This window comes from Hypanus sabinus, chromosome 2 (genome assembly GCF_030144855.1).
Source record: "Hypanus sabinus isolate sHypSab1 chromosome 2, sHypSab1.hap1, whole genome shotgun sequence".
Classification (NCBI taxonomy): Eukaryota; Metazoa; Chordata; class Chondrichthyes; order Myliobatiformes; family Dasyatidae; genus Hypanus; species Hypanus sabinus.
Genome location: NC_082707.1, coordinates 115,323,336 through 115,338,907, shown reverse-complemented (window position 1 = coordinate 115,338,907; position 15,572 = coordinate 115,323,336). Strand labels below are relative to the sequence as shown.

General features: G+C 43.8%; 1 protein-coding gene across 4 annotated transcripts in view; it reads right to left on the bottom strand.

Annotated features, from left to right (window-relative positions):
- exd1 (exonuclease 3'-5' domain containing 1) overlaps positions 1-15,572 on the bottom strand; it is a 124,801-nt gene that overhangs the window by 98,328 nt on the left and 10,901 nt on the right. For 3 of the 4 annotated variants that reach the window (XM_059952882.1, XM_059952900.1, XM_059952910.1), the window contains exon 2: positions 9,916-9,984. The exons of the other annotated variant lie outside the window; for it this stretch is intronic. In XM_059952882.1, coding sequence (XP_059808865.1) covers positions 9,916-9,984 — 69 coding nt within the window. The remainder of the gene's footprint in view (positions 1-9,915; positions 9,985-15,572) is intronic. 4 annotated transcript variants of the gene reach the window in all.

Here is a 15,572-nt window from a genome sequence, read left to right as displayed (position 1 = left end):
TCCTTAAATCTAGCATCCAATTTATTTGGTGTAAAATCCGAGTCATATGCACACCATTTAAGAATTGCAATATCTCCCTCTAGGTTATATTCTTTTATAGTAGTTTTCCATATTTTAAGAGTCAATTTCACCCATGCATTATCAATAGTATTTATGTACCTTTGCAGGTTGTTATCAACCAAAATTGCTTGTATGGGGATGGGAAGTACCCGCTCCTCAATGTTTTCCATTGAGCGTCATATGATGGGTTGCACCAACATATCACAGCTCTCAACTGTGCTGCAAAATAATAATCTCTAAGAGAAGGTAGGCCCCATCCCCCCATTTCCTTTGCTAATTGTAAAGTTTTGAGACAAACTCTAGGCCTTTTACCCTGCCAAATATACCTTGATAGCATCTTGTTCCATTCACTGAATTGATTTTGATTCATCTCTATTGGTAGGGTCTGAAGGAGATATAATAGTCTGGGCAGTATATTCATTTTAATAGACTCAATCCTGGAACTGAGACTGAAAAAAGGGATCAGGTTCCATCTTGCCACATCTTCCTTAATTTTTTTTATATAAAAGCTGATAATTACATTCCAATAATTTTGCCCAATCTTTTGGCATAATGATGCCCAAATATTTGAAAGACTCTGTGTGCCATGCCCAGGGATATCTACTTTCAATTTCTCTTGGTGGGCTATAGTAATATGAAAGTAATTGGGTTTTATCTATGTTGACCTTGTATCCTGATAATTGACCACATTGTTCAAAGGGTTGAATCAATTTAGGTAAAGAGTATGTTGGTTGCCCTAGATAGATCAAAATGTCATCTGTATAACAAGCCAATTTATGCTCTGTCCCTTTAATAGTAATACCCCTGATATCTTCATTTTGTCTGATGTAATGAGCTAATGGTTCCAGATATAACGCGAAGAGTAGTGGTGACCATGCACAACCCTGTCTCGTGCCCCTTTCTAGGGTAAGACTATTTGATAAATATCCATTGATTTTAATCCTAGCAGTAGGATTGTCATATAGTGTCTGTATAGTTTTAATAATTGTCTTGGAAACCAAATCTATGTAAAACTCTGTAAAGAAAATTCCAATTAACCGAATCAAATGCTTTTTCAGCGTCCACGCTTATCACTATTGCTTTGATTTTATTTTTTTGTATATGTTCCATAATGTGAAGTGTCCTTTGTATATTGTCTTGTGTCTGGCGTTGTCGTATAAAACCTGTCTGATCGTTACGTATCAGTATGGGTAGAAACTCCTCTATTCGTTTGGCCATGATGGAGGTAAATAATCTATAATCTACATTAAGAACAGATATTAGTCTAAATGACCCGCATTCCATTTTATCCTTGCCTTCTTTCAGTATAACTGAGATTATCGCTTCCTTCCAACTAGGTGGCATTTATGCCTTTTTTAGAGCCCAGTTCAGTGTGAGGAGTAAAACAGGAATTAACTCATTTTTAAATTCTTTGTACCACTCTGTCATATACCCATCTGATCCTGGTGACTTGCTTAATTTAAGCCTACTAATTGCAGCTTTTAATTCAACTTCAGTTATGTCAGCAGTCATCGTTCTATTTTGTTCTTCACTTAAAGTGGGTAACTCTAGAGAATTTAAGAAGGTGTCAATTTGAGTTATGCTTCCCCCCCGGAACTTTGGAATATACAGTTTTGTAAAACACTTCAAAAGCTTCTTGAATTTCACTTAGCTTATTTTTTCTCATTTTCATTCTTGGGTCCCTAATTCTATGAATTGTATTTTCAGCCATCTTTTTTTTCCAGTTTCCACGCCAATAGTTTCATAGATTTCGATCCACTTTCATAATGTCTCTGTTTCAGAAACATTAAGTTTTTCCTGATTTCTTACGTAGCCAAACTATTTATTTAATGCCTAACTCTTTTAATTTCCCCTAATGTATCCTGTGCCAAATTCAATGTGTTTTTTTTCTAGTTCCTTCAGCCTATTTTGTAATTCCTCTAATGTTTTATTCCTTATTTTTTCTTTTATGAAGATATCACTATAATTTTCCCTCTTAAGACCACCTTCAGAGTATCCCATAAAATGGGAGGTGAAACCTCTCCATTATCATTAAATTCTAAGTAGAGACCAATTTCTTTTTTAATTTGTTCCTTAAAGTACAGATCATTGAGTAGATTTGAATTTAGTTTCCAAATAGTATTCTTTGGTTGTCGGTCAAAATCAACAGATAAATATATAGGTGTGTGGTCACTTACATCTATTGTCCCAAATCCACAGGTGTTTATTTTGTCTTTTCCAAATGTTATGAAATAGTCTACTCTTGTATATACAGAATGGGGAGCAGAATAATGAGTGTAATCCCTTCTGTCACGGAAAAGGTCCCTCCATATATCAATTAAACTAACATCCTCAAAAAGTGTATTAACTTCCTTATGTAAAGATTTTGTTTCATAGGTTTTTCTATTGGAAGAGTCTAAGTTAGGATGTAATTGTAAATTTAAGTGTCCCCCACATATCAGGAGACCTTCTGTTTCCATTACCATAATATCAATAATTTTCTGAAAGAAACCAATATCACTTCCCGGGGGTGCGTATATATTCAATAGAGTAACTGAATTGCTGTCTATATTCCCCCTTACCAGAATATATCTGCCCTCTTCATCTCCCATTTCGAATATTTTTTCCAAAATTTAGCTTACTTGAGATAAGATAGCAACTCCTCTCCTATGTCCTGATTTATACGAGGAGAAAAACAGATTACTGAAGCCCATTCTCTTTGTCAGTTAAATGAGTTTCCTGTAAATATACTATATGGGCTTGTTCTTTTCTCATTTTGGATAAAATTCTCTTATGTTTGATTGGATTTAATAGCCTATTGACATTAAAAGAAATGAATTTTACCTTGTCCTTAGCCATCTGCATTTATCTGTCAATGTATCTTTGAAATTAGAATAAAACTTAATCGATCTACTCCCTGAACAAATAAGAACCAAGAAATGCAAATAATAACAAAAATGGCAACGAACGTGTGATTCCAAGGCTGAGGTCTCTAGTAGATGACCCTGCGTTGAGCTAGAGGAAATGTCTAGCTGTGGGGGATAACCCCTCCTATTTGCGAGTTGAAGGCCCCCATTGCAGTATTCATAAAAGTCAGTGAACAAATCCATTACACAGAAAAGATTTCCCTGTGTACTCCTTTTACTTATATATATGTACACACATACACACACACACACAAATATATATACACATATATTACATACATAGACATATATGCATACATACATATATTCTCATTTTGGTGGGGAAAAAGGAGTAAGTGAATGAATAAAGGATAACAACTAAGTAATATAAAATCCACATTATAGTAAGTATTTCTTGAGACAGGTATATCACCATGTATCTTTGCTTCCATTTAACTTCTCAACCTTTTTAAAGTTAGTCAAACCTTACAGCTCTTCTGAAGGGGGTGAGGACTGTCTCTGGGAAACTCCCGGTCTCTTCCTGATATATTTCTCTCGGCCTCCTCCCGTCCCCTGCCTTCTCGATTCTCGCACTATTTCCCAAGTGGAGCGGGATAATTCCTCAGCCAGGCTTTCCCTTGTTTTGGTCACGCTGACAAGCAACTCTCTGGCCTTCATGTCTGCAGTTGCCGCTTCCACTGTCTGGTACAACCGCATCCCCTTGTCATAAAACACTCTAAGTTTAGCAGGGTACGGAGTTTGAAATCTAATCTCTTTTTGGTTTAGTACTCGCTTTTGTTACGAATGTGACGCAACTCTGAAGGGCCGAAGGGTACAAAGTCGCCCCCTCCTTTTTGAGAATCGCAAGATCGCTATTAATTCGGGTCTGGGACCCAGGAAATAAGAGAGAGACGTCCAGAATACACAGGGTTTGGAATGTGTCCTGGCCTCAGCGAAATGGAACTACTGATAACGGCCATTGTCTCTTGGAGACGGAATTGTGTATTGAGTACTGTACTATTCATTGAAAACCCTCAGGGGATGACCAGAGTAGTCTGGTTGAGGGATTGCATCATCCCAACCTGATTGACATCTGAGACCCCGTGAGTAAGGATAAAAGAGGGTCTGGGGAACAGCCCCTTTAGACGCTCCAGGAGAAACGCTAGAGATCCCGTGACAGCGTTTAATAGCGACTGCCGGTGAAGGCTCATGTGCGTCCTCCCTTGCCAGGGTGGCGGGCTCACCATGGAAGAACAGTTTAGCTAAAGGAGAGGCCACAAGTGAACGGCCAACACCAATGAGACTCCGACGGATCGAAATCATAAAAGGAAAATCAACAAGTTTTTCTCCAAATCTCTCTCTCTCTCCAACCACTGCAACACAACGGTCCCCATAGGCTGCAGCCTACATGAACTGAGTGAACTTTATATTTCCATCAGACAATACATTATCCCCTAGACAACGATAGAGCTTATTTCTTATTATTATTATACCTGCACTTTTAAATTTAGTATTGACGATGTATATTATCTGTATATTTGCATTGATATTATTTTTGTGTATTTTTACTAATAAATACTGTTAAAAATCGTATCATCAGACTTCAACGGACCTCTTTATCTTTGCTGGTAAGTGACCCAGTTACAGGGTTCGTAACACTTTATTTCAGAGTATTCTTCGCACTTATGCAGGACTGCGGGGGGGGGGGGGTTGAATCTTGGTTGAAATATATTAATTTATCGTCTAAAAACACTCTCTTCTTACCCCAGGCCCTTCGTAGAATCTCCGCCTTGGTGCTTTACCAAAGGAATTTTATTATTGAGCGTGGCTTTCTATCCTGGGTAGGTTTTGGGACGAGTGCACGATGGGCCCTTTCGACTTCCAGCTTCATAGCCGGGGGAAGATCCAGTGCGTCCTGCAGTAACTGACAAAGTCCTGCGTCCTGACAAACTCTGTCATAGACGAGCCCTCCGCTCCTTTGGGAACGTTGTAGATTCTGATATTTTTCTACCGTGATCTTCCCTCCAGGTCAAGCAGTTTACCTTCTTGGTGATTTAATACTTTTATTGTCTTACTCAGTATCCATTCCACGTTTTGAACGCGATCTTCAACCTTCTCAATTCAAGTCTCTGCCTCCGCTATTTCTTGATTGACGCTGGTGAGCTCTGACTTAATATCACAGAGCTGCTGCTTTATATCTTTCTGAAGCTCCCTTATCTCTTTCAGGATTTCGATCATATTCGCCGCTTCGCCTGAAACGAGGCCCGGCGTCTGCCTCGCTCGCACGTGGTCGGGTCGGAGAGCCGCTCGCTGCACTCCTCTCGGCCGCCGGCTCCGCAGTGTCGCTTTCTTTATTTCCATTCCTTTTCCCCATTCTTGTCCCTCTTTTCAGTTCAAATATTTTTCGAAAAATACTATATTTGATGGGTTAACGGGGCTTAATATGAGTTTTTCTGGAGGAGCTAGTGACTTAAGCTGCCATTCTTGACGATGACTTCACCGGAAACCGAAAGTTGTATTTTCTGACGTGTTACGTATTCTCTTCCAAGAGCCATGATGGTATTAACCCCTACTCTCATTGGCCCAACACCAGCATTAAAACTTAATATGAAAGCTAACTCTCAATAAATGGATTTACATTTTTCCCCATTAGAGTCTGTCATCTTGTGAGCTTAAAAGATCATAATATTACTGAATTCTATGCATCACACCTTCTGTAGTTACAAGTTTCTTTCATTGCTCATTATCCTACATACACAGACAACTTGGCTACAGAGGACTCCGACCAGTGACGAAGAGTTGCGGTTTGTTCAGGCTAATATTAAAATTTAATCAAAGTTCCACTTTAAGCTCGCCCACTCAAGCTTTGACCCATAATATCCTCTGTAAGACATTCAGAGCTGTGCCATGGTTTTTGGGGTTAGGATTGGGGGTGGGGGGGATTGCAGGAGAACGTGGCGCTTGCCAGCTCCACAATGGCAACAGCCTTCAATACCTCACAGGGCTGTTTTCAGCTTTTAACTAATCATTTAATCATTACTGGGAACGCAATTTGTTAATATAATAAAACAATGATTTTCAGATTTTAATTTTGCGAAAGAAAAAGAAACATTGTCCTCATTATCTGCAAATGGTAAGGGCATAATTATGTGGATAATAATACACAAAGAACACATGCTAGGTGTTACAGATATTGAAATCAGATGGCAGAGTTATATGGACAAAACAAGTGACTGTGAAACAGCCCAAGCAGGAATCACTTGATCAAACGGTGTATGATGTGGAAACTGATCAATGTTTTTATACTGACAATGATTTTTCTCCATATCAGTTCAAAAACATCTGAGATGGGCCTGGGAGCAACCATACGAGAATGTGAATCCATGGATAGCAAACCAACAGCTATTAAAGACCAAAAGTACCATGGATCGTGGAAATTAAGATATATAGTTATAAAGCTTCACTTTGATTTGATCCAAGCTCAAGGATATGAAATTAAAAAAACAATTTAACCTCATACATATAGTTACATCCCCTTGGGTTTGAATGCATAGCTGTGAAGATCTGGGGACAGCTCAAGATTTCAACTCCTCAATTCTGCCAATAACATTAAGAAACATAGAAAACCTACAGCAAAATACAGGCCCTTCGGCCCACAAAGCTGTGCGGAACATGTCCTTACCTTAGAAATTACCTAGGGTTACCCACAGCCCTCTATTTTTCTGAGCTCCATGCACCTGCCCAGGAGTCTCTTTAAAAACCCTATCGTATCTGCCTCCACCACCATCACCAGCAGCCCATTCCATGCACCCACCACTGCGTAAAAAAACCTACACCTGACATCTCCTCTGTACCTATTTCAAAGCACCTTAAAACTGTGTTCTCATGTTAGCCTTTTCAGCCCTGGGGAAAAACCTCTGACTATCCACACAATCAATGCTTCTCATCATCTCATACACACTTCTATCATCCAAGAGTCTTACCACTAATACTATATTCTGCCATCATACTTGACCTACAAAAATGAACCACCTCACACTTATCTGGGTTGAATTCCATATGCCACTTTTCAGCCCAGTTTTGCATCTTATCAATGTCCCACTGTAACCTCTGACAGTCCACACTATCAACAACACCTCCAACCTTTGTGTCATCAACAAATTTACTAACCCATCACTCCACTTCCTCATCCAGGTCATTTATAAAAACCACAAAGAGCAGGGGTCCCAGAACAGATCCCTGAGGCACTCCACTGGTGACTGACCTCTATGCGGAATATGACCTGTCTACAGCCACTCTTTGCCTTCTGTGGGAAAGCTAATTCTGGATCCACAAAGCAATGTACCCATGGATCCCATGCCTCCTTACTTTCTCAATAAACCTTGCATGGGTTACCTTGTCAAATGCCTTGCTGAAATCCATATACACTACATCTACTGCTCTACCTTCATCAATATGTTTAGTCACATCCTCAAAAAATTCAAGGCACGACCTGCCTTTGACAAAGCCATGCTGACTATCCTAATCATATTATGCCTCTCCAAATGTTCATAAATCCTGCCTCTCAGGATCTTCTCCATCAACCTACCAACCACTGAAGTAAGACTCATTGGTCTATAATTTCCTGGGCTACCTCTACTCCTTTTCTTGAATAATGCAACAACACCCGCAACCCTCCAATCCTCAGGAACCTTTCCTGTCCCCAATGATGATGCAAAGATCATCGTCAGAGGCTCAGCAATCTCCTCCCTTGCCTCCCATAGTAGCCTGAGGTACGTCTCACCCGATCCCAGTGACTTATCCAACTTGATGCTTTCCAAAAGTTCCAGCACATCCTCTTTCTTAATATCTACATGCTCAAGCTTTTCAGACCAGTACAAGTCATCCCTAAAATCGCCAAGATTCTTTTCCAGAGTGAATACTGAAGTAAAGTACACATTAAGTACCTCTGCTGTCTCCTCTGGTTCCATACACACTTTTCCACTGTCACACTTGATTGCTCCTATTCTCTCACGTCTTATCCTCTTTCTCTTCACATACTTGCAGAATGCCTTGGGGTTTTCCTTGATCCTGCCTGCCAAGGCCTTCTCATGGCCCCTTCTGGCTCTCCTAATTTCTTTCTTAAGCTCCTTCCTGCTAGCCTTATAATCTTCAAGATCTCTATCATTACCTAGTTTTTTTGAGCCTTTTGTAAGCTCTTCTTTTCTACTTGGCTAAATTTACAAAAGTCTTTGTAAATGACAGTTCCTGAACCCTACCATCCTTTCCCTGTCTCATTGAAACATACTTACGCAGAACCCCACGCAAATATCCCCTGAACATTTGCTGCATTTCTTCCGTTTCCCTGAGATCATCTTTTCCCAATTTATGCTTCCAAGTTCTTGCCTGATAGCCTCATATTTCCCCTTACTCCAATTAAACACTTTCCTAACTTGTCTGTTCCTATCTCCCTCCAAAGGTATGGTAAAGGAGATAGAACTGTGATCTCTATCTCCAAAATGCTCTCCCTGACACCTGACCAGGTTTATTTCCCAGTATCAGGTCACGTATAGCCTCTCCTCTTGTAGGCTTATCTACATATTGTGTCAAGAAACCTTCTTGAACACACCTAACAAACCCCATCCCATCTAAACCCCTTGCTCTAAGGAGATATCAATCAATATTTGGGAAATTAAAATCTCCCACAATGGCAACCCTTATTATTATTACACCTTTCCAGAATCTGAGTCCCTATCTGCTCCTCGATGTCCCTGTTACTATTGGGTAGTCTATAAAAACACCTAGTGGAGTTATTGACTCCTTCCTGTTTCCAACTTCCACCCACAGAGACTCCGTAGGCAATCCCCCCCATGTCTTCCTCCTTTTCTGCAGCTGTGACACTATCTCTGATCAGTAGTACCAAGCCCCCACCATGTCCTTTCTGAAACATCTAAAGCTTGGCACTCAAAGTAACCATTCCTGCCCCTGAACCATCCAATTCTCTGTAATGGCCACAAAAATCATAGCTCCAAGTACTGATCCACCCTCTAAGCTCATCTGCTTTGTTCATAATACTCCTTGCATTAAAATAGACACTTTTCAAACCATTGGTTTGTGCACATCCCTTCTCTATCACCTGCCTATCCTCCCTCTCATACTGTCTCAAAGCTGTCTTTATTTGTGAGTCGACCACCCCTTCTTCCATCTCTTCAGTTCAGTTCCCCCCCCCCCAGCAATTCTAGTTTAAATTCTCCCCAATAGCTTTAGCAAACCTCCCAGCCAGGATATTGGTCACCCTTGGATTCAACCACAACCTGTCCTTTTTGTACAGGTCATGCATCCTCCAAGAGGTCCCAATGATCCAGAAATCTGAATCCCTGCCCTTTGCTCCAATCTCTCAGCCACACATTTATCCTCCACCTCACTCTATTCCTATACTGTGTCGCGTGGCACAGGCAGTAATCCCGAGATGACTACCTTTGTGGTCCTGCTTCTCAACTTCCTTCCTAACTCCCTGTAGTCTGCTTTCAGGACCTCCTCCCTTTTTCTGCCTATGTTGTCAGTACCAATATGTACCACGATCTCTGGTAGTTCACTTTTCCACTTCACGACATCATGGACGCGATCAGAAACATCCTGGACCCTGGCACCTGGGAGGCAAACTACCATCCGTGTTTCTTTCTTGCATCCACAGAATCACCTGTCTGACCCCCTAACTTTAGAGTCCCCTATCACTGCTGCCATCCTCTTCCTTTCTCTATCCTTCCAAGACACAGGGCCAGACTCTGTGCCAGAGACACGGCCACTGTTGCTTCCCCAGGTAGTCCCCCCCCCCCCAAATAGTACTCAAGCAGGAATACTTATTGTTAATTCTGCCAATACCATTTAGCAGGAAACAACTCAGTTCTAGTCCCAGGACCTCTGACAACAATGGCGAACTACATTATTTCATTGAAGAACCAAAGTATAAAAGTAGCAAAGAAATGCTTACCATTTTTGATCTCATACCCATAAAATATTCTGACACCAGGCAGCTTTAGCTTATGATCCAAATATTCAACTGCAGATAAAAATCAAAGAGTTAATTTGGAACTCATCACTTAAGCACACAAGAATAAAACATAATCCTTAGCATGCTGAACTCCTGAGGCAGAAAATATTTCCCCAGAACAATACCAGGGGATAAAGTTTTAGTTTGGAGGTGGTGGTCTTGATTTTCCTGAGGGCACAGAGGGCAAGAGAAAATTTGATGGATGTATACAAAATTTTGATTGGTACAGATAATGTAGATAGAGGGAAACAGTTTCCAGCAGCACCAAAGGAAAGGTTTTAAAACAGGGAGCTAAAGATACAAGAGGGACGTGAGGAAAAACATCTTTAAAATTAATGTCGCAATTTAGAATTCACTGGTTATAGCAGTAATCAAATCAATGTCTAGCAAAACAAAGTGGATAGTTAAATTAGAGAAAACTAATACAGGCAGTCCCGGGTTACGTACGAGTTCCGTTCCTGAGTCCATCTTTAAGTCCGATTTGTATGTAAGTCGGAACAAGTACATCCGCTATTATTTAGCGTCAGTTAGTCAAACGTTTGTCTTGGTATATAGTATATATTTCACCTTTCTATGTATATAAAACACTTAAGAAATGAATATATTCTAATAATTAAACCACTGCGTTGCTTAGTAATAATTCTAGCTTTCATCAGGGCAGGGCCTTTCACATGCTCCGTTATTCCCACTTTATCTGTTATCCTTTAAAATTGTTCCGTTCGTTGACCAACTGTAGCCCAACGCTTTTCCAATGACCAATGGCATTTCACCTCTTTCCAAACACTTTATTATTATTTCCACTTTATTTTCAATCGTGATCGTTTCCCGTCAATGGAACAGAAACATTGCAGTCGCGGGTCCCAAGCTACGCCGGCTCCTGAGGTCTGCTGAGTCCTAGGACCACCGCACTGAATTCCCCAGGTCCTAAACTCCACTAAACTAAGACAAGTGGGGGCTGTGCTGGGTTTGGGTATTTGATCCTCCACAATATTCCGCATGGGAATTTAAACTGGAGGTCACAGTGTTTTTTTTTTACGAGGTCGAGTTGTGAGCTCGACATCAACCTGGCACGGATGGTACTGGAGTCACTGGATTGACATCAACCCAGCACGGGAGCGGTCTGTTACTAAATCAAACTTGGGAACTTCCATTCTCCAGCCCAGCGCTGATCTCATTGCGCCACCAGCTGACCGGAACGGGGGTGGGGGGGGTGGGGTCAGGGTGAATCTTACTAAGAAAAATTTAAGCCAAATACAAAGTTAAACACTCAACACAGTGTTAACGGCAACGACTTAAAATGGCGGGCGGTGTCACGATCTGACTTAAAATGGTGGACGGCGTTCTCCTTCCTCGGTTCATAAGTATGAGTTGTCTGGAAGTCAGATGTTCATAACTCGGGGACTACCTGTAATCTGCAGAGCTTGGGAGATAAAGTTGATGGGGACAATGGAATTGTTCTCACTGCTGGCACAGAACTGATGCCATAAGACATCATGAACATAGGAGCGGGAGTAGGCCATCTGGCCCACTGAGCCTGTCCCCTCCATTCAATAAGAACATGGCTGACCTGTCCGTAAACTCAGCTCCATCTACCTGCCTTTTCCCCACAACCTTTAATTCCCTTACTATGTAAAAATCTACCTAACTGTATCTTAAATATACTTAGTGAAGAAGCCTCAACTGTTTCCCTGAGCAGAGAATTCTACAGATTCACCAGTCTCTGGGAAAAACAGTTTCTCCTCATCTCTGTCCTAAATCTTCTCCCCTGAATCTTGAGGCAATGTCCCCTATTTCTAGTCTCACCTACCAATGGAAACAAGTTTTCTACTTCTATCTTACCTATCCCTTTCAAAATGTTGTATGTCTCCATAAGATCCCCTCTCATTCTTCTGAATTCCAGAGTATAGCCCCAGGCAACTCAATCTCTCGTCATAAATAAACCCCTTCATCTCTGGAATCAACCTGGTGAACCTCCTTTGCACTGCTTCCAAAGCCAGTATATCCTTTCTCAAGTATGGAGACCCGAACTGCACACATTACTCCAGGTTTGGCCTCACCAGTACTCAATCCCTCTAATATTCCGTTTGCCTTCTGAATAACCTATTGTACCTGCAAGCCAACTTATTACGAACACGAAGTACACTGCAGATGTTGTGGTCAAATCAAGCACGCTGGAGGAACTCAGCAAGTTGGGCAGCATCTGTAGAAACAAGCAGTCAACGTTTCGGGCCGAGACCCTTCGTCAGGACTGAAGGAGGAGGGAACAGGGGCCCTATAAAGGTGAGGGGGGAGGGTGGAAGGTGCCAGGTGAAAAACCAATCAGAGGAAAGATCAATGGGTGGGGTAGGAGATAGGCAGGAAAGGTGAAGGAGGAATGTAAGGGGAAAGCACTGTGAGTAGTAGTATAAGGCAGAATCATGAGAGAGGTGATAGGCAGCTGGAAGAGGAGGCAGAGTTAAAGTGGGATGGGAGGAGGGAGAAAATTACCGGAAGTTGAAGAATTCAATGTTCATTCCAAGGGGCTGGAGACTACCCAGACGGTATATGAGGTGTTGCTCCTCCAACCTGAGTTTGGCCTCATCATGGCAGTACAGGAGGCCATGTGTGGACATATCAGAATGGAAATGTGAAGCAGAGTTGAAGTGGGTGGCAACCAGGAGATCCTATCTGTTGTGGCGGATGGAGCAGAGGTACTTGACGAAGCGGTCTCCCAATCTGCGTCGGGTCTCGGGCCACACCGGGAGCAATAGATGACCCCAACAGACTCACAAGTGAAGTGTTGCCTCACCTGGAAGGACTGTTTGGAGCCCTGAATGGTGGTAAGAGAGGAAGTGTAGGGACAGGTGTAGCACTTATGCTTGCAGGAATAAGTACCAGGTGGGAGATCTGTGGGGAGGGACGTGTGGACCAGGCAGTCACAGAGGGAACAATCCCTGTGAAAAGCGGAGAGCGGTAGAGAGGGAAAGATGTGCTTAGTGATGGGGTCCTGTTGAAGGTGGTGGAAGTTGCATAGGATAATATGCTGGATCTGGAGGCTGGTGGGGTGGTAGTTGAGGACAAGGGGAACACGGTCCCCGTTGTGGTGTCGGGAGGATGGGGTGAGGGCCAAAGTGCGGGAAATGGAGGATATGCCGGTGAGGGCATCATTGATGATGGCAGAAGGGAAATCACGATTCTTAAAGAGGACATTTGAGATGTCCTGGAACGGAAAGCCTCATCCTGGGAGCAGATGCGGCAGAGACGGAGGAACTGGAAACAGGGAATAGCATTTTTACATTTGGCCAGGTGGGAAGAGGTATAGTTGAGGTAGTTATGAGACGTCAGTGGGTTTACAGAAGATGTCAGTGGACAGTCTGTCTCGAAAGATCGAGATAGGAGAGAGAAGTGTCCGAGATGGACCAAGTGAGTTTGAGGGCTGGGTGAAAGTTAGAGGCAAAGTCGATGAAATTGACAAGCTCAGCATGGGTGCAGGAAGCAGCACCAATGTAGCGAAGGAAAAGTTGGGGAGCAGTACCAGAATAGATTTGGAGCATAGACTGGTCCGCATAACCCACGCATAGCAGGCATAGCTGGATCTTAGCTGGATAAGGCTTGTGGATCTTAGGGAGGAGGTAAAACCGAGCAGCGTGGGGTGTGGGAATTGAGTTTTTTGGCTGAGGATGGATGTCTCCGGAGTTGATAAGGGCAGTGATGGTACGGGAGACAATGGTTTGAAGCTTTCTGGTGGGGTCCTGTTCCGGGGTAAGTAAGAAGTGTCAGAGAGCTGCCATTTGGCCTCAGTGAGGTAGAGGTCCGTCTGCCAGACTACTACGGCACCACCTTTGTCTGCGGGTTTGATGGTGAGGTTAGGGTTAGTATGGACAGAGTGGAGGCCAATACATTCAGAGGAAGTGAGGTTGGAACAGGAGAGATGAGTGGTGAAGTTGAGACAGTTGATGTCTCAGCGACAGTTGGAGATGGAAAGATCGAGTGCAGGTGGAAGGCCTGGGTGGGGGTGTCCAAGAGGAAGAGGAGGGTTGAAGACGGAAGAAGGGGTCATCAATAGGGGGAGGGGAATCCTTGTTAAAGTAGTAGGCTCAGAAACGTAGGCGATGGAAGAAGAGTTCAGCATCGTGCCTGGCACGGAACTCACTGAGGTGTGGATGGAGGGGGACAAAAGTGAGGCCCTTGCTAAGCACAGAATGCCCTACCTCAGAGAGGGGAAGGTCAGAGGGGATGGTGAAGACTTGGCAAGGGTTGGGGCTGGAGTCAGAGTAGGGTAAAGAGTGGGAGGTCTCAGAAGGGGGGGTTGGGATGTTCAGGAAGAGTGGGCTGAGGGGAGGATGAGGGATCAGAGGAATGGGGGGGATGAGGGGTGGAGGGAAGGTTGGAGGATAGGGGATAGCAGAGGAATAAGCCGAGCAATAGGACCCAGTGGCAGTAAGAGCAGTCCCGGTCTGGAGAGGGTCAGGATCTCGGCCTGAGCTGGATTTAGAGCTGGAGGTGTTGGAGCCCATGGCCTGCAGGGCACCAGAACTGAGGTCTGAGTTGGAAGCGAGTGAATCCATGGCACGCCGAGGGCTGGTGCCCATGTCCTGGAGACTGTGGTTCCAGTCGGGGTCAGAGTCAGAGGCGGATGAGTCTTTGGCCTGCCGAAGGCCTGAGAAGTCGAAGTCCAAGGGGTCAGGGTCTGGGCTGGAGGCGGTCGTCATCATGGGCTGCAGGCGGGCGAGCTTGTGATCCTTCTTGGATATGAGGAAGGAGAAGAAACAGCAGTTGGAGGCGTGAATCCAGCGGAGAATGAAGTGTAGGGAAGGTCCATTGCAGAAGGTGGAGAGCAAGGCCAGCAGTGGCGGCAGAGAGAGAGAGACAGTAGGTATCTCCGCATGGCGATGAGCGTGGCTTGGAGAATCCGGCGGGAGCAATGGTCAATAAAACTGAGGTACCAGAGATGGCAGCAGAGACACGTTCCCAAAAACGAGACGCGGCTGTGGTACTGTGTCTGGGTCAGGACATGATCAAAGATTCGAAGAGAGGCGGCGATCACAGAGGGTGAGCAGTGAGAAAAGCTCTTACTGAACTCCCATCGAAGAGAAGATTTAAACTTCTTCAGGGTAGGCATTCCTCGAAGAGACTTCGTAGCAGAGTAACGAATAGTAAACACAAAGTACACTGTAGATGCTGTGGTCAAATCAACGCATACAAACACGCTGCAGGAACTCAGCAGGTTGGGCAGCATCTGTTGAAATGAGCAGTCAACATTTTGGACCAAGACCCTTCTTCAGGACTGAAGGAGGGGACAGGGGCCCTATAAAGAAGGTAGGGGGAGGGTGGAAGGCCAAAGACTCATCCGCCTCTGACTCTGACCCCGACTGGAACCACAGTCTCCAGGACATGGGCACCAGCCCTCGGCGTGCCATGGATTCACTCGCTTCCAACTCTGACCTCAGTTCTGGTGCCCTGCAGGCCATGGGCTCCGACACCCCTAGCTCCAGATCCAGCTCAGGCCGAGATCCTGACCCTCTCCAGACTGGGACTGCTCTTACTGCCACTGGGTCCTATCGCTCATCTTATTCCTCTCTCTCTTTACCCTCCTCTGACTCCAGCCCCAAACCTTG